Source organism: Petaurus breviceps, unplaced genomic scaffold, assembly GCF_028583685.1.
Source record: "Petaurus breviceps papuanus isolate PSGF00001 unplaced genomic scaffold, PetGlider_PUasm1.0 90865, whole genome shotgun sequence".
NCBI classification, from domain to species: Eukaryota; Metazoa; Chordata; class Mammalia; order Diprotodontia; family Petauridae; genus Petaurus; species Petaurus breviceps.
Window position 1 is genome coordinate 6,190,479 of NW_027187367.1, and position 21,417 is coordinate 6,211,895.

Consider the following 21,417-nt stretch of genomic DNA (forward strand, 5'->3'; position numbering starts at 1 on the left):
GGAAGGAAGGAAGGAAGGAAGGAAGGAAGGAAGGAAGGAAGGAAGGAAGGAAGGAAGGAAGGAAGGAAGAGCAAGAGACAGCACACTCTGAGAAGGGAAATAAATGGAGAAAGAACTTGGATGTCAGTCTGAGTCCCAGTCCCTGCTTCTGCCTTCTTCTCTACACATCCTCCCACCCACCAACACCACTGGGTACCAGTAGGGTTTTAGTGTCACTAGACACAAGGCAGATCATCTCTACATTAGTTAGGAGTTAAATGGGACTGCACCAGCACATTTAAGGGAGGGGGGGTGCTCCAGTAAGAAATATGTTGAGAGGCCAGCCTACTGATGACCTTGGAGATCTTTCTCTTGCCCAAAAACAGACTGTAAGAAACAATGCCATGTTATGACAGACTGAACTCTATGATAGTCTGCAAATGTTTTACTTTGGGGGAGGCAACTTGGATGTCCAGGTCAGGGGAGGATTGTCTAGACACCCACAGGATCCTAGGAAAGAAGCTCCCAAACACTTTTGCTCTCACACCCTTGGTGAATGTTAGAGGGGATCAGTTGAAGGCTTGTTTGCTTTCTTCTAAGAATGAGGAGGCCTGGGAAAGGAATCATAAGACTGTATGATTCTGTTTCCCCCTTCTCAGCTAACCTCCTTGAAAAAAATCTTACACAATTGGTGCCCTATTTCCTCTTCTCTCACTCTCTTCCAAACCATCTCTAATCTGGCTTCCATCAGTCACCTGAAACTTTTCTCCAAAGATACCAGTGATGTCTTTCATTGCTAAATATCATGTTCTCTTGTCAATCCTCATTCTACTTCACTTGGCTATACCATTTTATAGTGTTGACCACCTTCTCCTCTTGCATTTCATCTGCTCTCTAGATTTTCATGAAACTTGTCTCCAGATTCTCCTTCTATCTATTTGAATACAGGACTATTGATTACTGTTACTGGTTCTTCATGTATCTACTGACTGTTGGTGTCTCCCAAAGCTCTATCCTGTACTCATTTCTCTTTTATCTAAGCACTCTCTCACTTGGTGATTTCATCAGGTCTCAAGGGATCAAGTATCTCTATGCTTCTGGTTTAAGTCAATTTAGGTACATAGCTTAGCAAGGTCATTCAGCAAATACATCTGGTAATGAGCAAGACTTTTGGCTCCCTGCAGGCTCCTTCCTTATTGGCTTATTCTGTGTCTGGTAAGGTGACTCATAGAAAATAGACATATTAGGGCGGCTAGGTGGTGCAGTGAATAAAGCTCCAGCCCTGGAGTCAGGAGGACCTGAGTTCAGTTCTGGCCTCAGACACTGAACACACACACACACACACACACACACACACACACAAACTAGCTGTGTAACCTTGGGCAAGTTACTTAACCCCAATTGCCCTCCAAAAGGCAAATAAATAAATTGACATATTAACCTCCAGGCCACTCTTACCAACAGTAACAGTTGTTTGAAATCTCACCTATAATTATGAGTCATCAGAGAAAAAGAACCATTATTTCTCCACTGCAAAACCTAATATAATGGTCAAACATGGTGGCTTGTTGAAGGCAGCCAGCCCCTACTCCCCTGAAGGAGACTAGCGTTGACCTCCCACATCTGGTAGTCTTTGACCTGGATTACACTCTCTGGCCCTTCTGGGTTGACACTCATGTGGAACCCCCATTACACAGGAACAGGGATGGGAGTGTGTGAGACAGCAATGAGAAGATCATTAAACTATACCCAGAGGTACCCAATGTTCTGGAACATCTGCATGGCCTGGGGATGACAGGTGAGATTCAAGGAGCCAATCAGCTCTTGGAGCTTTTTGACCTCACTAAATATTTTGCACAAAAGGAAATCTATCCAGGCTTCAAGGTCACACACTTTGAGAGATTGCAGCAGAAGAGTGGTATCCCCTACTCTGAAATGATCTTCTTTGATAATGAGAAGCAAAACATTGTAGATGTCAGCAAACTGGATGTCACCTGTATTCATGTCCAGAGTGAAATGAGTCTTCATACTCTGACTAAGGGCCTAGAAATATTTGCAAAGTCTTGAGATAAACTCTAAGATTCAGCCCTGCAGATGATGGGAGCCCTGGCCATGGACCCCATCAGGAAGAGAACAAGAATGAGGAATATGTTTTCAGGTCATCTGTGAATTGTATAAAACATTTGTGTGTGAGCATAGAAGACCCTTCCCTTGGTGTAAGTCCTCATGTATATGGACCAACCACACTGCCCAGGACTGATTCCAGGCTTTGCTTCCCAGTGCTGTCTGTTCCTTGGTATGTTACCACAACCCTTTCTCATGGCAAATAAAACTTCCTATGACATAAAAAACCTAATATAGAACTACTACATGTAGACATCTAATCAAGACTTTTGAGAAGAAAGGGGAGGAAAGGATAGTGAGGGAGAGAAGGGGGAGCTGGAAGAAGAGGAAGAATTAAAGGAAGAAGAGATAGTCAAGGCCACTGTTGTTGTGAGTTGTTTCAGCTATCTTGCTCATCTGGGATTTTCTTGGCAAAAATACTGAAACAGTCTGCCATTTCCTCCCCTGGGAAGGAGTGTTGCATGGGTAGGGGGGACTGGGTATGCAGTAATTGGGTCCTGGCTAAGTTAGATCTTGCAGGGGAGCAGGAGGAGAGTGTCTCTCTGAGAAGCATCAGTCATTACACTGACTACTTTCCGGGACATTTGTGAGGGGACAGACAGCTCTAGAGGGCAATGGGGGAAGTTCCCTAATCTAATGGTGCCCTCTATACATGACTTTCCCTACAGGACTTGTGTTTGGGGAAGTAGGGTGGCTTGGTCCATGGATTAGGGAAGATGAGGAGGAAGAGGCACAGGGACTACAAAAAAGTCTGCATTCACTGGAGATACTCAAGGATCACCATTCAAGGATTAGGAGAAGGGCAGATCTGGCTCATTACCCAGAGCATAGGGCTCCTATTAGTCTCTAGTAGCTCTCTTCACAGTCAGTTAAATCCAAATATGTGCTTTAATCTAGATCCAGACTCTCTCAGTTCTTTCTCTGGATATAGATAACACTTTCTATTTATAGGTCCTTCAGAATTCTCTTGGATCATTGTATTCTTGAAAACAGATAAGTTTTTTACAGATGATAATCATATAATATTACTATTTACAATATTCTGGATCTGCTCACTTCATTTTACATCAGTTTATATAAGTATTTTGAGGTTCTTCTGAAACTGTCTTGTATTCATTCCATCACAATAATATACCACAGCTTGTTTAGCCATTCCCCAATTCACAGGAATCCACTCAATTCCCAATTTTTTCTACCACAAAAGTTACTCCTATATTTTGTGCCTCTTTTACCAAGCTGTTGACTCTCTTTTCATGATTTTCTTACTTTCCTCTCATTTCTTTTCCTACTTTCCCCCCTACCTCTCTTATTTGATTTTTTAAATCCTTTTTGAACTCTCTCAGAAATTCTTTTTTTTGCATGTGCCTATAACCAATTCACATTTTTCTTTGATGCTTTGCTTGTAGCTGTTTTAACTTCATTATCTTCTAGGTTTGTGTCTTCATTTTCTCTTTCATCATAGTTACTCTCTCTAGTCAAGTTCTCTTATTATTTGCTCATTTTCCAGCCCATCTCTTGACTTATAATTTATTTTAAAGTTGGGCTCTGCTCCAGGGTGGAAGAATCACTGTCCCAAGTTTTAGACATTTCTTGCTGCTGTTTTCAGAGCTTGTTCTGGAGGTCTGTAAGTTTTCAGTTTTTTCAAAATGATATGATTGTAGGCAAAACCAAAATGGGAGAGTAAAAGCAGGAACTTACTTGAGCTCCTGCTCTAACCATCTCCAATCCCTGTAAAATATGACTCTCAACAAATTTTAGAGCTACAGAACCCACAGTGTGACAGAGAGGAACAAACCTCCCACTGAAGGCAGCCTGGCAGGTCTTCAGGAAGGGCCTAACACACTGAACTGGGAGTTGAGCACAGTCCCATGTGAGACATACAGGCCCAGACCCAGGGCAGTCCTGACCAGCTGCACAGACCAGCCAGAGCAGACTTCAGGAGAGTGAATCACTGGCAACTGTGGCAGTTTCCAAAATTCTCAACCCATTAATGCCAAAGAGAAACTAAAAGGTCAATGGGGAACCCTGTTGATCCAGAGTGAGAGAAGAGTGTGTTCTGCCTCTTGCCCCTGGGGCAGCAGAGGTGATGGTAGCTGCAACTGCTGCCACTGCTGCTTCCACCTCCTAGCGACAGTCACCAAGGGACTGTCAATAGGACATTTGCATAAATCTGTCTGCTGGCATTGAGGCAGGATTCTCTTGCTTTGCTCTGCTTGGATCTGGGTCACAGTCTTGGATGGTGGTCCTGGGGTGAGGAGCACTGGTGTGGCAGAGTTTGTTGAGGCAGTGGAGAGAAAGCCCTCCTCACAGTTCTGAGGCAGGGGCCTGGAAAAACTCTGATAACAGCCGTGCAAATCCCCAGCAATTTGGGACACAGCACTCTCTGCTCTGGAAGCAGAGTTCTACTGTGGGAAAGAGTTCAAAAGTCAAGTAATTGGCTGGCAAGATGAGCAAGCAGAGGAAGCACAAGCAGACCATAGTTGGGGACAAAGATCAAAACATAGAATCAGAAGAAGACAACAAAGTCAACACTCCTGCATCAAAAGCTTCCAAGAAAAGAAAAATATGAACTGGTCACAGGCCATGTAGGAGTGCAACCCTTTGAATATCTAGTAAAAGAAGTGGAGAAAAAATTGGGAAGAGAAATGAGAATGATACAAGAAAATCATGAAAAGCAAGTCAACAGCCTGACTGAAGAAAATAACACCTTAAAAATAGACTTAACTCCAATGGCAAAAGAGGCCCAAAAAGCCAATGAGGAGAAGAATGCCTTAAAAAGCTGAATTTGACAGATGGAAAAGGATTTTCAAAAACTCACTGAAGAGAATAATTCCTCCAAAATTGGATTGGAGCAAATGGAAGTTAATGACTTTATGAGAAATCAAGATACTATAAAACAGATCCAAACAAATGAAAGAATAGAAGGCAATGTGAACTATCTCATTGGAAAAATCACTGACCTGCTGGTGAACTGTCTCCAAGACCTGCTGTTGTCTTCTCTGGGCTCTAAGTCTGACCACCTTCACTTAATACCTTTCCTAACACCTTCCTAAGTTGTACTGGGCTGGAAAATTGTTTCACCTCAACCTTTTGTTAACTCAGGTGAGTCCCCACCTTTACTGTGCCATCTTGGCTCTGCTCAATTCCTCTGATCCTTTTTGGAGGTGGAGGATAGCCTTTTCTCCAGCTCCTTCTCACCATCCTTACCCCATTTCAGGGTGAGGGGTTCAGGCAGTGCCTCATGCTGAACACAGCAGGTAGATCTCCCTTCAATGCCCAACTATGGCACTTTGAAATCAGCAAAACAACTTTATTGACAACAATCTGGGCAGGTCCTAATTCCCCTGTCTCTAGACACTCAGTACCCACCCCCAACCTAGGTCCTGGTCCCAGGTCTCTCATGATCCCCTCTACCAGCCACCTACCCTTGGTCCTCACCTGATCCTGGTCTCATCCCACTTGCTCCCCAAGCTTCCTTATGAAACTCTTTAAGAAAGTTGCTCCTGATTTTCAGTTCTGCCCTTGGACTCCAGGGCTCCTGGATAGATCTACTCTCTTATTAAGGTCCCCGGGACTATCACACCCTTTATGTGTTCCAGCACTTCTGCCTCAGTGCCCCTTGTCCTCATAGCACCTCCCACCCTTCCCCAAACTAAGAAACTGACCCCAAGACCCCCATCCTCCGTCCAAAGTGAAACTAAGAGACTACTGAGCCCCAAGGGACACAAATGCTTCTTCACACACCTTGCTTCTTCTTTTCACCACAACCTTCCCTTTTTGTTATTCATTTTTTTTTTCAGTCATGTTTGACTCTTCATTCCCCCATTCGGATTTTGTTTTGTTTTTTGGCAAAGATACTGGAATGATTTGTTATTTCCTATTCCAGCTCATTTTTAAAAATTTATTTATTTATTTTTAGTTTACAACATTCATTTCCACAAACTATTGAGTTCCAAATTTTCTGTCACTCTCCCCTCACTCCCTCCCCAAGGCAGCATGCAATCTGATATAGGTTATATACATATTCACATTAAACATACCTTCACATAAGTCATGTTGCCAAGAAGAATTATAACCCATGGAATGAACTATGAGAAAGAAGAAACAAAACAAAAAAGAGAGCAAACAGTATGCTTTGATCTGCATTCAGACTCTATAATTCTTTCTCTGGATAAGGATATCTCTTTGCATCATAAGTCTTTTGGAGTTGTCTTAGAACCTTGCATTACAGAGAAGAGCCAAGTCTATCAAAGTTAGTCATCACACAAATGGGTTGTAACTGTGTACAATGTTCTCCTGGTTAGGCTTATTGCACTCAGCATCAGTTCATAGAAGTCTTTCAAGGTTCTTCTGAAGTCCACCTGCTCATCATTTCTTATAGCACAATAGAATTCCATTATATTCATACACCACATCTTGTTTAGCCATTCCCCAATTGATAGGCATCCTCTCAATTTCCACTTCTTGGCCACCACAAAAAGAGCTGCTATAAATATTTGTATATATGTGGGCCCTTTTCCCATTTGTATAATCTTTTGGGGATAAACCCCTAGAAGTGGTATTGTCTTCAGCTCATTTTTACAGATGAGGAAAATGAGGCAAATAGCCTTAAGTGACTTGCCCAGTGCTCTATCTACTGCACCACCTTGCTTCCTGCTTCCTCTCCTAGATCTCACTTTACTTGAGATTAAGCAGTTTATTCTCTGGAAAGTAAGGGCCCCTCTGTAGTAGGGCCCTCCCCACCCACATGTCTACCCCTATAATATCTGTCCAGTCTCCAGGCAACCATTTAATACTATTCTCTACTTCCCTGCCCAGGTTTTGTCAGGGCCTGAGTCTCCAACAAAAAGAGAGAGAGCACATCAGGTGCCATGGTCAAAAGGTAAATAAAGTACAAGTTCACTGAAACCAATACACTGGGTTTAATCATTAACTTCTATTTGGCTCCATAGAGACTCTGCCATCCAATAGCAAATATTAGACAAAAAGAGTCATTGGTGAGAGGGAAGAATGAACACACACAAGTTAGGAGACCAAAATTGAAATCAACCCAGAAAAAATCCCCAACATCATAGACATTTCTTCTCTCTATGTTATTCAGGGAACAGAGTCTAACTGTACCTAGTACCTGAGTCTCCCTCCCTCCCATCATCCAGGAGTACACAGCTGTTGTGTTCCCAGTTTGAACCAGAGAGTTACTGAGAAGTAAGGTCCCAGCATTCAACCCTTTTCCCAACTTCCTCTGTTCTCTGCTGGCCTCCCTACTTCCAGCCCTGCTCAGTGTGACCCTTTCCCCTTCTTGGAAGTTAGGAAGAAATTTTTCCCACAGAGAATTAAAGGCATCTGAGGACTGAAGAAATCCATAGACCAATTTGTGGAGGAGTGTGCTGTCACCTCATTTTTAATGACATCCATCCCAGCCCCAGACTGGGGCAAGTCTTCTAACCTCTCCAGGCCTTGTAGATAACCAAGCAAGGGATCCAAGAACAAAGAGTAAGGGGCAGCCAGGTAGCACAGCAAGTAAGATCACCGGCCCCAGAGTCGGGATGACCTGGAATCAAATCTGGGCTCCGATACTTAGCACCACACCCAGAAATAACTGGCCGTGTAACCTTGAGCAAGTTACTTAACCCCAATTGCTTAAAAAAAAAAAAAGAACAAAGAGTAAGTCAGAGTTCAGGAACTGCCATTTGGATACAGGATAGATAACTTTGTCTCAAGGCAAAAGGAAAGAGCTTAATTACTAAAATGGGGAGAGGTAAGGAAAGGAGTTCTATTTAAGCAGAAACTTGATTCTGAACTGTCTTAAATATGATGAAATACTATGAATTCCTAATAATCTCTTTGTCACAAACTCCTGAAAAAAAGAACCTGGGCCGATTTAGTAGGATTCTCCCTCTTTCTTATCTCATCACCCCAATCAAAAAATCATTAAAATCCAAATTTTATGGAGAGCGTGAAGTTAACCCTTAAAAGGATCTTAGAGAGAATCTGCATTATTTTACAGATTAGGAAACTGATGACCAACGATGTTGAGATTTTTCTTCAAATTTCTCTTTCCATTTTGACAATTGTTTCTTTAAAGGAATTGTTCAATTTTTCTTCTACCTCTCTAATTTGACGTTCAAAATCCTTCTTGAGCTCTTCCAAGAAGGCTTTTTAGACTTGAGATCAGTTCATATTCCCCTTTGAGATTTTAGATGCGGGTATAGTAACAATGCTGTCCTTTTCTGAAGTTGTGTTTTGATCTTCCCTGTCCCCATAGAAAGAATCTATGGTCTTTGTTTCTCTAAGCTGTTTTTTACTCATTATGTTTGCCTTTTTCGTAGCTTTTAAAGTTGATCTCTGCTTCTGGGGCACAGGGGGCTCTGCCCCATGCTTCTTGTACTGGGGGCTAGGGGCCTGGTGACTGGCTTTGTGTGCTGGGGCCTCAAGTTCTGGCAGCTGGAAGCTGTATAATGCTGTAACTTACCTGGTGCTGAGTTGAAGCTAGTGGCAGTAGCTAGTATGTGCCAAGGCTAGGTGAAGTCTTTCTGCATTTACACCGAAGCTCAAGGGATGAGGTGGAGGCAGGGGTCTCCTCCTCTCCAGGGGCTTCAAGAGAGCAAGGGTAGGTTCAGCACTGGTGGATGCCCATTCAAGGTGTAAGTGGCGGTTCTCTGTGTTGGTATCTGCTGATTCTCCTGGCTGAGCAAAGGCACATGAGCAGGTGGGTGGGGGGGAGGGAGCTCCTGCTGTTGACGTTTGCTGACTCCACCACGATGGGGCTCAGGATCTCCTGCTGGTTTGCTGAGATGGGGCTTGCTTGGATACCTCCCATCCTGTACTGGTCCTGTTCAGCCACAGCAAGAGGGACTGTTCTGTTAATTCTCCTAGCCTCATGAACTAAAAAAAATGTACCACCTCTTTCTGCTGGCTCCACTATTCCAGTGATATTTTCTGGGTTTTTCAAGGTCGGTAAGGGAGAGTGAGAACAACTTACTGCTTTCTCCACCTTCTTGGCTCCCGGATGAGATTTTTCTAAGGTCATATAAAGATAGTTTTGAGGTGCCAGTTGGGAGAACTGGTTTAGGTATGAAAGGAATCACTTAAACAATTTTCTCTTAGCCACTCATTAGGAGCTTTATTACATGAAGCACACAGACCTGAGATTTAGCAAGGAACTAAATAAAGTCCCTTATAAAGGAAAAATCCAGACTTCTATAGACAGAAAGCTACATAGCCTATAGGATTATGATGTAATTTCAGGGTTTCTTATGGAGTTTGGAGATTTAGAGACAGGATAAGTACCAACAAGGTGAGGAAGGTGGTTGCTTGCTAGATAAGGAAAAAATTTCATGACACAGAATAAGGAAGATGAATGACAGGATAGGGAACACAGGATAAGGGGGACAAAAGTAATTCTTTTGGTATAAGTTATATGGTATTTCCACATAAAGGCAAAAGGACATTAAGACACCTTGAAGTTACAGGATCTCAAATTACAAGATGGGCTATAGAATGAGCCTTAAACCCCCTCAGAGGGCATAGGAAAGTGACCCTTTCTATTCCTTAGAGTACTGTTTGTGTCCACATAAATCAGAAGTAGTAAAATTGAGACTGGAACCTGTATTCCATCATGCTGGTTGAGAGAAAGTCCTGAATATGAGGCCTCTGCACATTGAGAATACTTTAACAGGAATTGGAGACTTGAATATCTGTTTTCTTACTCAGGTCCACAGAAGGCAATTACCAAGCTGAAGAAAAACAGACAGATTAAGGGAGATCTTCAGTCACTTCTGCCCTAAAATCATTCTGAAGAGCCTGCCACACCACTCATCCAATCTTCATCCCAACTACTCACATACCCACCCTCTTTTCTTGCCCCCCTTTACACCAGCCCCTCTCCAGTTCCATGGTCTCCAGGGTCTCACCTTTGAGTAAGAGAGACTGTGAACTGTTGTTGCCTGGAGACAAAGGAAGGAAACAACCCAGTTAGGGACATTTAACAGAACTGGGGCAGGGGAAGGGAGGAAGACACTGAGAAAAGGCTGCTAGGGTAAGCCTCTCCTCTGACTTCTCATTTCTCATGTCCCAAAGATACTATGGACGGGCTCCTTCTTTCTACCCTCCATGTCAACCCCTCACTTACCTGCAGCCTTAATATAATCCCTTCCTTCTCCACCTGGAAAAGAAAAGAAAATTCCAGTGGGGAGTCCAGGAGAGGAGGCCATACGAAGACCCCAAAAGTTCATTGATTTTTCTTGGAGACACAACAAATTACAATTGTGACTGAGCCCCTATCCCCCACTCCAGCATAGCATTTAGATCCAACAGGAAAAGAGAAAAGAGGTCCCACAAATAGACACCTCCCCAACCTCAGGTCCTGCATCAATTGTTTTCCAAGTCTGGTCTACAACCTCTAGCTGGGAGACACCCAGCTTCTTTGACAGAAATCCCCATATTGATTTCTGATCTGAGTCTGAAGCAGTTTTCCTACACAGCAGTCTGTTATACCATTGCAAGGCATCCTCCAGAAAATGGTTTTCCATTTATGGATTTGTTCATCTAGAGTTTTGGGGCCTATCTAACAATCTCTTATATGGGAAAGAGAGAAATTGGGGACAGAAAGACAAGCTTCCAGTTCAGGGGAATTCAGAATCTCCACTGTGCCTGCTGCCTAATGACCCCCCTTATAGTCTTGCCTGGCTGACTTCTTCCTCCAGATTACAACTCCAGCAAGGACTGAAATGAGCAAGTGAACAACAGCAATGACCACCACGATGAGCCAGATGGATGAGGACTGTGGTTCTAAAGTGGAAAAGGAAAATGAAACCTGATCCCTCTCTAGTCTGAGATTCACTAAACCCCTTCCCAAACTCCCCCCAATAACTCCACATCCATCTACTCTTTCTAGGATAAATAGCCTTTTCCCAAAACCCTCCTCATTGTCCTTACCCCATTTCAGGGTGAGGGGCTCAGACAGTCCCTCATGCCGAACTAGGCAGGTATATTTCCCTTCCTGGCCTGAGATGATCCTCACAGCTGCCCACTTCTGGAAGGTTCCGTCTCCAGCAGGTCTGGTCTCAATAAACTCCACGTCCTGGAGCTGTTCCTCCCCATCTCTCAGCCAAGACAGAGAAATCTCTGAAGGGTAAAACTCCTGGGCCCTACACCGAAGGATCACCTCCCCATTGGGAGAAGCATGACGGGTCACTTGAACAGAGGGAGGCTCTATGGAGGAAAGGTTAGAGGAATTTACAAGGGCCTCCCTTCTTTAAAGGCTAAGCTCCACTATAGGGGAACAAAAATCAGACTGGGTGTTTGAGCAAGAACACAAATCCTTGGCCTGGGTAGTCCTTACCCCTGAGGTCACCTATGATTCCAGGGAAAGTTACTGAAACTGTGAAGGAAACAAAGATATATACCCAACCCCATTTCAGAGGGAGGGATGCTTAGCCCCATCCCTCCTTTGTTCATATACAGATTGGGACCAAGAAGGAGGCAAACTTCAGGTGTAGAATTCCTGAGTCACAAATTGGGGGGATGGGGGAATATGAGACATAGAGGATAGAGCTGAAGGGAGGTGGGGTTCCCTACTTCAACCGAGACCAGAATTAGAATGAAGGGGACAAATGCTTAGCTGTGCCAGAGAAATCACCTCATACCTTAATCAGGAAAGGTTTTCTCTCCCTGAGGCAGCATTTCTTTTGCCTGTTCTTCCCTGCACCCCAAGCCAAATCACAAACAAACTCAACTAGGGTTAGACTGATTTATTTCTATGGACAAACTTTGATTTCTTTGGATTCCCTGTATCTTCTTCCCTCCCTCCCCAGCAGCTTCAACCTCTTCAATTCTACAGACTCTGGGTAAAGAGTAGAGAGAGTAAAAGATCTCATGAGCCTCGTGGGGCAAGCAAACCTACCCTCAATCTGACACATTCTAAACTCCATCCCCATTCCCACCCCCACGCAGCTTGGGGTCCAGATCCCTCTAACCTGGGGCCCAGGTAAAGTCCTGGGCTCCAATGCTGCCCCCCCCTCCACCTCCTAAGGGGTATAGCCCCCTAGCCTTGAGGATCTAAAAAGCAGTACCTGTCCGTAGCAGCATCTCCTTCCCGTACTCCAGGTACTTCTGCAGCCACCAAATACACTTCGTGTTCAGATAAACTTTCTGTCTTTCTGCGATGCCCTGCTCTGCCTCCCACTTGTGCTTGGAGTTCAGAGCCGATTGTACAGCAGCGGTCCAGCTCAGTGTCTCCAGATCCAGCGAGATGTAGTCTTGCCCATCATAGGCGAATTGCTCAAACCCACGCCTGAAGGTCCCGTTGGAAAACATCTCGCAGCCCACCAGGCGCTGATAGGTGTGAACTTTTTAACAGCCCCCGGAACACTAGTTAGTCTGCCCACACACTCAGCCAGACCCAAGCCCTCTCCCAACTTTAAGGGAGATCTGAGAGGTGGCCTCCAGGAGTGTGCATGCCCCTTCCCGATATATATTCTCCTATCCCACCACCCATCTTCCCCATCTCCCGAGTCTGAGGATCAGGTCTGGGTGGGCATAAGGAGAGATCCAGGTACTACATGGGACTCACCTCCCTCGCTCTGATTGTAATAGACTTGCAGATTCTGTAGGCCCACTTGGAAAGTGTGCGCGGTCTCGCTGACAACGCGTGAGTTCCTTGCCCAGTCCTCCCGACTGATCTTGTCCATCCACTGTACCTGGGGCTCTTCCCTCTCAATCGAGCTGTCGCTGTCAAAGCGTACGAAGCGCTGATTGTCCACGTAGCCCATGGAAATAAACCTCGGCTTTCCGAGCCCAGGTACTGACATGGAAGATTGTAAATACTTCAGGGAGTGAAATCCTAAGGACAAAGACATCGACCTTCATTCAAGGCTAGTAATGACATAGCACTGCCCTCCCAGGGCCTGGGACTTGGGCCGGGTCTCTGCAGTAAAGTCCGAGGTATATCGAGCAAACTCACTCCAACCTGGGATGTTTCCAGCCGCCGCCGCCACGGCCTCAGTTTTCCCCCATCATTTCTTCCGCCTATCCCCAACCAGCCCATGATTCTCATGTCTGTGGTTTCTCTAGCTTCCCCTGTAACTCCTCCCAATACCAGACTCAAACAACTCCTCTTTTGAAGACACCCGCCTTCCTCCTAGTTCCGCCCAATATTATCTGCTTACATTTACATGATGCGTCTAAATTTTCAAAATTCCTCACGACTGAGAGATAGCTTCTCTTTCCTGTGAACCCCTTTCTATCCCCGTCTTCTGCATCCCTCTTCTGTATTCCACTTCCCAGGTACCCTTCCCCCAGTCCTCCGGTCTCCAGACTTCCCTTACAAACCTCCTCCCCCTAACCCTCTCCTGGACTTTCCTTACTAAGCAAGCCTCTTCCCCTTCGATACCGAAAGACCTCTGCTCAGTTTTGCTAGCCAGCCCAACTTCCCCAGCAAGGTTTTCCCCAGGTCTTCAAGCCGTCACCCGCACCTCAACTACTTGCTCTGAATACTCCCAAAATAAGAGATAGACAATCGAGAGCACCCCGAGTCGGGTACTCCTAGCCCCTAAGTGAGCAAATGTACTCACTGCCCCTTCCTTCAATTATCACCACCACCTCTCCCTGCTTAGAACAAACTGGACCTGAGGATTAGGAAATCTTTCCCCCGGACCCCAAGATGGGGGTGGCGAAAAGACCCTCTTCACACAATAATCAGCCTCTGGTCAATCTGCCCGGTCTCCAAGGATCGGTTTAATTATATTTAATAACGCTTATTCATCTGTAAAATGAGCTGGAGACGGAAATGGCAACCCACTCCCGTATCTTTGCCAAGAAAACCCCAAAGGGCTCGTGAAGAGTCTAACACAACTGAAAAACGACTGAACAAAACATTCTTTACTCACCTGCTTTGGTCTCTGTCAGGGTCACAGCCAACGACAAAAACAGCACGAAAGGCTCCCGGTAAAAAACGAGAGACTCCATGTTTTAGAGGAGCAATAGACTAAGAGGCGGAAATAGCGAGCAGTCCCTAACAAACACGCTGCTGGCCTGCCACCCAGTGGCCGCCAGAGGTGGCATGAAAACATCAGCAGAGGCACAACATACATAGATCCTGCTAAAAGCAAAACTGAAACTGAAGTTCTACGTACCCTATTTCCATTTTTTATCAACCTCTGTGTAGCCTCTGAGCTTTCTACTTCTTTTTTTTTTTTGAGGGGGGAAGGCAAGGCAATGGGGGTTAAGTGACTTGGCCAAGGTCATACAGCTAGTAAGTGTCAACTATCTGAGGCCGAATTTGAACTCAGGTCTTCCTGACTCCAGGGCCGGTGCTCTATTCACTGTGCCACCTAGTTGCCCAGAGCTTTGTGCTTCTTGCTAGGTACAGTGGCCCCCACTTGAACAAGAGAGTTACTCTCAAGGAGTATCCTAGTATCCAACTCTCACCTTTCCAACCTCCAGACTGCCTCAGCCTGGCAGTCTTCCCCCACACATCTACAAGGTATTCTCTCAAAGAAGTTAATCTGTTCGTGTGTGTAGTCTGCCTTTGGACTTAGCTGAAAGTTTCAGGAAGAACAACTTTAGTTCTTAAGCAGTGAGAAAAGTGGAGAGACAAAAGGGAGAAGGGACTTGGTATGGACATGGAAAGGGGGGGGGGGGAGGGCATGCTGACATAGAAGCTGTGAGAAAATGTGTCAAAAAACCTGTGTAAAGATGGGGCCAAGAATGGTCAAGTTACCACCACCACCCAGCTAGTCATTATAAAAAGTGACTAACCCTGAAATTTTAATGAGGTTAGGACACTTACTGAGCTGGAAAAGGCAGAAAATACTTTAGCTGAGCAAACAAATTAGCCACCTGACAAGTTAGGCCATTTAAATAATTCCTCTGAGGAGGAACCAGACAGGCAAGACTCAGGGAATGGCTAAAGAATGAAACCCCCAATATGAGGAAGTGGGAGGACTGGAGCAGGTGGAGAGGAGGGAATTTGAAATGGTGGGTGGAGAGCTGACATTGAAGCCACAAAGACCTGGAATGGAAGCCACATTTTTTTTTAAAATGCCAGAGCTGTTACTCTAAAGAGAGAGATATTAATCCCAGATCAAACCTAGCAGTGACTATGCATCATTTGCCCAGGTCCCACGAAGTCACAAGAGCAGCTGAGGCAAAGAGTGAGGTGATCTGAGCAAACTTCCCACTCCATGCCTCCAGCCACTGCCTTCCCTTTCTCCTTCCTGCCCCCTTTACCTTCACCTCTCCCCATTATTCACCTGTATACTGTCAATTCCCTGTCACTCCTCTGAATCTCAGACTCTACCCAAACACCCCTTTTGGAGACACTCTCCTACCAATGGATCCTCTGCTCCATCCAATAATAATTACATTTATATAATGCAAATCATTTAGCTTTTCAGTGTTCTTTTGTCCAACCTCTGAAGTTCTATGAGTTGTGAAGAAAGTGTTGACTTGAACTAGTAGAAGGAGTTTCCTTCCCCAGAGGTTCCCTATACCAACTAAATTACAGGTATAGTCTTTATCCCTATCCCCGACCCCATATCAGCTCTGAAGGAGAGTTATCTGACCAACAAGAAACAGTGCATACAGTGGGAAGCAGAGACACACACGCCAGACAGAAACAGTCAGAGAGAGAGAATCATCCAAGGAAGACCCCAGACCACTGAGCACTACAAAAAAAGTAAGACTTTCCAATAAGCTCTATAGTACCAGGTGTTAGGAGCTGTTCTTAACACATGTGTGTCACACATATGTACCATACTGCCACTGAAGCATTTCCACCAAGCCATGTCCTTAAGATCTGGGAAGATATTCTAAGAAGGGGACTGATGTCTGTTCTCACAAATTCTCTTGGCAGCAAGAAGGAGCATGTGCATAGGTGTGCTTACGGACTTACACATCAGAGGAGTCAAACTTTCAAGAAGGCAGATTTGTGTTAAACTAGAATCAGAGTTAGAAGTCACTTCAATACACATTTAGTGAAACTCAATTCCCCACCCCAAAAAAAAATCTCCTTTTATTCTCTTCTTTTTAATGTAATTCTATGTTTCCCTTAGGGCAGCTAAGTGATCGCAGCACAGGCATGGGTATACTTGTGGATTTACTATCAGAGGAGCAGAACCTCAGGAAGGCAGATTTCTGTTCAACTATTATTTTGCCGCTGCTTTGGTGGAATGCCTCCTGATAGACATAGGCATCCGTGGCCTTTTTTTTTTTCCTGACTCTGGATTTCATGGTCTTATCTCACTGTTTTTGGTTTGGAATTCCTAGAAATTGGGTCCTAACAAATTCTCTCTTCTAGTTCAAGCTTGTACTGTACCCTAATACTTATTTGCACAGCAGTGATTTCTCCTCATATCCAGTGACTGCCTTCACAATTGGCACACATCAGTCCTTTATTGGGGATCTGCTAAATAATGCATCAAGCTTGCCTTGATTGTGATAATATATCTGGCCCTGATCCTGTTCTCTTTACCTATGCTCCCTCCTCAGGCCTACGTCCTTGCTAGTCACAAGGGATTAAAAGCATTCCTCTCACTTCTGTGTCTCTAAGATCTCCTGGATAAAGTAATATTTTGATCCTTTTCCAGGAGCAGCAGTGGACAAAGTTTCAGAAAGTGTAGTCAGTCAGTTAAAAGTATTTGTTGCACCAGCCCTGGAGTCAGGAGGACGCAAGATCAAATCTGACCTCAGACACTTTAACACTTACTAGTAGTGTGACCTTGGCAGGTCACTTAACCCCTATTGCCCTGTCTTCCCCTTTCCAAAAAGCAAAAAAAAAAAAAAAAAGCATTTGTTGTTCAATCCTATCTGACTCTTCATTTGGGGTTTTCTTAGTAAAAATACTGGAGTGCTTTGGCATTTCCTTCTTCAGCTCATTTTACAGATGAGAAAAGCGAGGCAAATAGGGTTAAATGACTTGGCTAGTGTTCTATTCACAGAGCCACCCAGCTGCTCAGCACCTCTCCTAGGGTTCACTTTACTTGACATTAAGCAGTTTTTTCCTCTGGAAAGTAATTCTGGGATGGTGGTTGAGGAGCTCTCTGTAGTAAAGGCCCTCCCCACCTACATCCCCACCCCACCCTATAATATCTGTCCAGTCTCCAGGCAACCATTTAATACTATTCTCTACTTCCCTGCCCAGGTTTTGTCATGGCCTGAGTCTCCAACAAAAAAGAGAGAGCACATCAGATCCCAAGGTAAATGAAGTACAAGTTCACTGAAACCAATATACTGGGTTTATAAAGGAACAAATCCTTAACTTCTATTTGCCTTCATAGAGACTTTGCCATCCAATAGTAAATATTAAACAACGAAAATAAAAAGAGTCATTGGTGAGAGGGAAGAATGAACACACACAAGTTAGGAGACCAAAATTGAAATCGACCCAGAAAAAATCCCCAACATCATAGACATTTCTTCTCTCTACGTTATTCAGGGAACAGAGTCTAACTGTACCTAGTACCTGAGTCTCCCTCCCTCCCATCATCCAGGAGTACACAGCTGTTATGTTCCCAGTTTGAACCAGAAAGTTACAGAGAAGTAAGGTCCCAGCATTCAACCCTTTTCCCAACTTCCTCTGTTCTCTTCTGGCCTTCCTACTTCCAGCCCTGCTCAGTGTGACCCTTTCCCCTTCTTGGAAGTTAGGAAGAAATTTTTCCCACGGAGAATTAAAGACATCTGAGGACTGAAGAAATCCTTAGAACAATTTGTGGAGGAGTGTACTGTCACCTCATTTTTAATGATATCCATCCCAGCCTCAGACTGGGGCAAGTCTTCTAACCTCTCCAGGCCTTGTAGATAACCAAGCAAGGGATCCAAGAACAAAGAGTAAGTCAGAGTTCAGGAAGTGCCATTTGGATACAGGGTAGTCAACTTTGTCTCAAGGCAAAAGGAAAGAGCTTAATTACTAAAATGGGGAGAGGTAAGGGAATAAGTTCTATTTCAGCAGAAACTTGATTCTGAACTGCTTAAAATATATAAAGGTGTGAAATTCTAGTAACCACTTTGTCAGAAATTCCTGAAACAAAGAACCTGGCCTGTTTTAATAGGATTTTCCATCTTTCTTCTTTCATCAGCCCAACTAAAAATACCACTAAACTCTAAATTTTATGGAGAGCATAAAATTAACCCTGAAAAGGATCTTATAGAGAATCTCCTTTATTTTATAGATGAGGAAACTGATGACTAATGATGTCAAAAGATTTTTCCAAGGTCATAAAGACAGGAAATAGTAAAATTGAGATTTGAACCTACATCCTATCATTCCAAATTCAATCCTCTTTCTACAATACCATACTAGTCCAGATAAAGTCCTGAATATGAGGCTTCTTCTGGTTGAGGACACCTCAACTCTTCAAATTATGGTGAAGTCAACACTACTTGGATAGGCCATGGAAGAGTTGAATAATTTGGTTTCTTTTCTTTTCAGAGGGGGGAAGGCAGGGCAATTGGGTTAAGTGATTTGCCCAAGGTCTCATGTCTAGTAAGTGTTAAGTGTCTGAGGATGCATTTGAACTCAGGTCCTCCTGACTCCAGGGCCAGTGTTCTATGCACTGTGCCACCTAGCCTCCCCAGTAATTTGGTTTCTTATAATTTTCTGCTATCAGACCATTTAGATCAAGTTTTATCTCATCTTTCTTTTTTTGATCTCAAGAATTTTTTTTTAATTTCTCCTAAAAAAAAAAACCAATATTGTCATTTTCTACTCTGCTTCCCTTCTCCATAGCACAGCTGTCTAGTTGTGAAAAAACACAGGCTTTCTAGGGAAAATGCATACAAGTCTTTAGGTTTTTCTATTCTTTCATTGACATTTCTCCTGTGAAAGATTAGGATGAATCTTCCTCAGCCATTCTCTCCCTCAGTTGCTTAACACTGTCCTCTCTCAGAATGTTCCATGTCTTCTTTTTTCCCCAAAACTCCTATAAGCAGTAGCTCTGCAAGACCCTGCCTTAGGCCACATCTAGAGTATTTTCAGTCTGAGGACTGGTTGTAGGAATTGGTGATGTTTACCTAGGAAAAGAGAAGATATTGAGAGAATAAAATGGTTGTTTTCAAGTATTTGAAGGATGGATTGTTTGGAAACGGAATCATATGAGTCCCAGAGGGCACAACTAGGAACTGAGTGAACATTGCAGAGACATTGATTTTACCTCCATGTGTGGAAATCTTCCAGAAGATTAGGTCTATTTAGAAGTACAATTGGATGCCTCTGAAAGTGGTAGCTTTCCCATGCTTGGTGGTCTTCAATCAGAAACAAGATGTATCAGGGATTACTGTTCAAATAGGAGCTGGAGTTGAAACTTAAGGTACCTTGGAGCTCTTGGTCCATGACTCTGAGTTAGAAGCCCCAACCATCAGTATCCAGGCCTACAAGTGAAAATGCCATTTTCTCTCCCCAGTCTTCAAATGAAAGAGGGAGGGAGAAGGGGAAAATGTCCAAGGGCCCAAAGCTTACATCATAAGTTAGTGGAGCTAAGTGAAGCAGTGAATAGGGTGCTGTAAGTAAACAACAAAAACATACCAGTTCTTCTTGCTTAATACGAGTTTTTGTTGTTTTATATTGTTGTTATTGTTGAGTCATTTTCTAGTTTCCTAGTTCAACTCTTTGTGACCAGATTTGAACTCAGGAACATGAGTACTCCTGACTCCAGGCCTAGAACTCTATCTGCTTTGACACTTAGCTGCCCATCTCCACAAAAAAATTGCTTAGTTTCTTTATTTCTAGAGATTTCTCACCTGTTACTAGTACTCAGTTACTACTTTATTAAAAGAATTAATCACAAAATCAGAGTTAGAGGTTACCTAAATAGCTGGTTACCTAAAATAGAGGTTACCTAAAATCCAACTCAACCTCCCTCCCTAAAAAAAAAAAAAAAATCTCCCTTTATTCTCTTTTTTATCTAGAATGCCTCCTGATGGACACCTAGACTCTCCTTGGTCTCCTTTTTTCCTTGACTCTAGACTTCATGTCTTATTTCACTTTCTTTCGTTTGGAATTCCTAGAAGCTGGTTCCTAATCCATGTCCTCCTCAAGTTCAAACTTGATATATTTTCCCCTTCATTTCCAGTGATTACCTTCACAACTGGCACACATCAGTCCTTTATTGGGGATCTACCAGATGGTGGATCAAGCTTGACTTGATCGTGACAACACATCTGGCCCTTCTCTTACTCTCTTTATCTATGCTCCCTCCTCAGGCCTATGTCCTTATTAGTCCACTAGGGACTAGAAGTATTCCTGTCACATCTGTGTCTCTAAGAGCCCCTGGTTAAGGTAATATTTTGATCCTTTTCCAGGATCAGTAGAGAACAAAGTTTCAGGAAGTATAGTCAGTCAGTTAAAAGTATTTGTTGTTCAGTCATGTCTGACTCTTTATGACCCCATTTGGGGTTTTCTTGGCAAAGATACTGGAGTAGTTTGCTATTTCCTTCACCAGTTCACTTTTCTGATGAGAAAACTGAGGGAAACAGGGTTAAGTTAAGTGTTAAGGGTTAAGCCCAGGGTCACATAGCTAGTAAGTGCCTGAGGCCAGATTTGAACTCAGGAAGATTAGTCTTCCTGCCTCCAGTCTTGGCATTCTATCCACTGTGCCACCTAGAAGTCCAAAAGTATTTTTAAGTACTTAGTATGTACTAAGTACTGAGGATACAAATAAAGGCAAAAACATAGTTTCATCTCTCAAGGATGTCACAATCTAATGTAGGGATTCATTGTTGTTGTTCAGTCATTTTTCAATTGTGTCCAACTGTACATGATCCCATTTAGGGTTTTCTTGGCAAAAATGCAGAATTGGTTTGCCATTTCCTTCTCCAACACCTTTTACTGATGAAGAAATTGAGACAAACAGGGTTAAGTGACTTGCCCAGGGTCACCCAGTCATATTTAAACTCAGGTCTTCCTGACTCCAGGCCCAAGTGGTCTATCCACTGAGTCACCTAGCTACCCCAATGGGGTGATACAACATGCAAACAATTATGTCGACATATGCAAGATACATACAAGTAAATTAGAAGTAATCTTTGAGAAAAGGTATTTTAGGGGTGGAGAGTAGGGAAAAGATTCTTTCAGAAGGTGGAATTTGAAATAAATCTTGAGGGAAGCCAGGAGTTAGATAAGGAGAGAATGTATGCTAGGTATAGAGAGAAGCCAGTGAAAGTACCCGTAGTCAAGAGCTGGAGTATTGTGGTTGAGGCAAATAGATCAGTATCATTATTATGTGTATATTAGTATATATATATATATATATATAAAATATATAATATACTAGTACATACTAGTATCATGTAGAATATGTGGAGGGAAGTAAAAATGTC

At 43.6% G+C, this 21,417-nt stretch overlaps 1 protein-coding gene and 1 pseudogene across 2 annotated transcripts; one reads left to right on the forward strand and one right to left on the reverse strand.

The window, feature by feature from the left end:
• Positions 1-2,256, forward strand: part of LOC138150216 (magnesium-dependent phosphatase 1 pseudogene) — a 2,998-nt pseudogene extending 742 nt beyond the window's left edge.
• A 3,734-nt stretch (positions 2,257-5,990) lies between these two features.
• Positions 5,991-14,148, reverse strand: LOC138150045 (BOLA class I histocompatibility antigen, alpha chain BL3-7-like). 2 transcript variants are annotated; one of them, XM_069073402.1, is made up of 8 exons: positions 13,992-14,148; positions 12,677-12,946; positions 12,177-12,452; positions 11,041-11,316; positions 10,788-10,893; positions 10,235-10,267; positions 10,017-10,049; positions 5,991-9,839 (listed from the first exon to the last, which is right to left on the reverse strand). In XM_069073402.1, the coding sequence occupies exons 1-6, from the start codon at positions 14,068-14,070 to the stop codon at positions 10,243-10,245; spliced, it is 1,032 nt and encodes a 343-aa protein (XP_068929503.1). In that variant the 5' UTR covers positions 14,071-14,148; the 3' UTR covers positions 5,991-9,839; positions 10,017-10,049; positions 10,235-10,242. The 2 variants fall into 2 exon arrangements, with proteins under 2 accessions (XP_068929503.1, XP_068929504.1); XM_069073403.1 differs by lacking the exon at positions 10,017-10,049.
• Positions 14,149-21,417: the final 7,269 nt, after the last annotated feature.

What these genes read in the sequence shown, in the direction of transcription:
- LOC138150045 (XM_069073403.1), bottom strand. Translation starts at nt 14,070, where the DNA reads ATGGAGTCTCTCGTTTTTTACCGGGAGCCTTTCGTGCTGTTTTTGTCG. An exon ending in CCTGACAGAGACCAAAGCAG is followed by an intron (nt 12,947 to 13,991) that starts GTGAGTAAAGAA and finishes CTTTGTCCTTAG; the next exon opens with GATTTCACTCCCTGAAGTAT. An exon ending in GCCCCTCACCCTGAAATGGG is followed by an intron (nt 10,894 to 11,040) that starts GTAAGGACAATG and finishes TTTCCACTTTAG; the next exon opens with AACCACAGTCCTCATCCATC.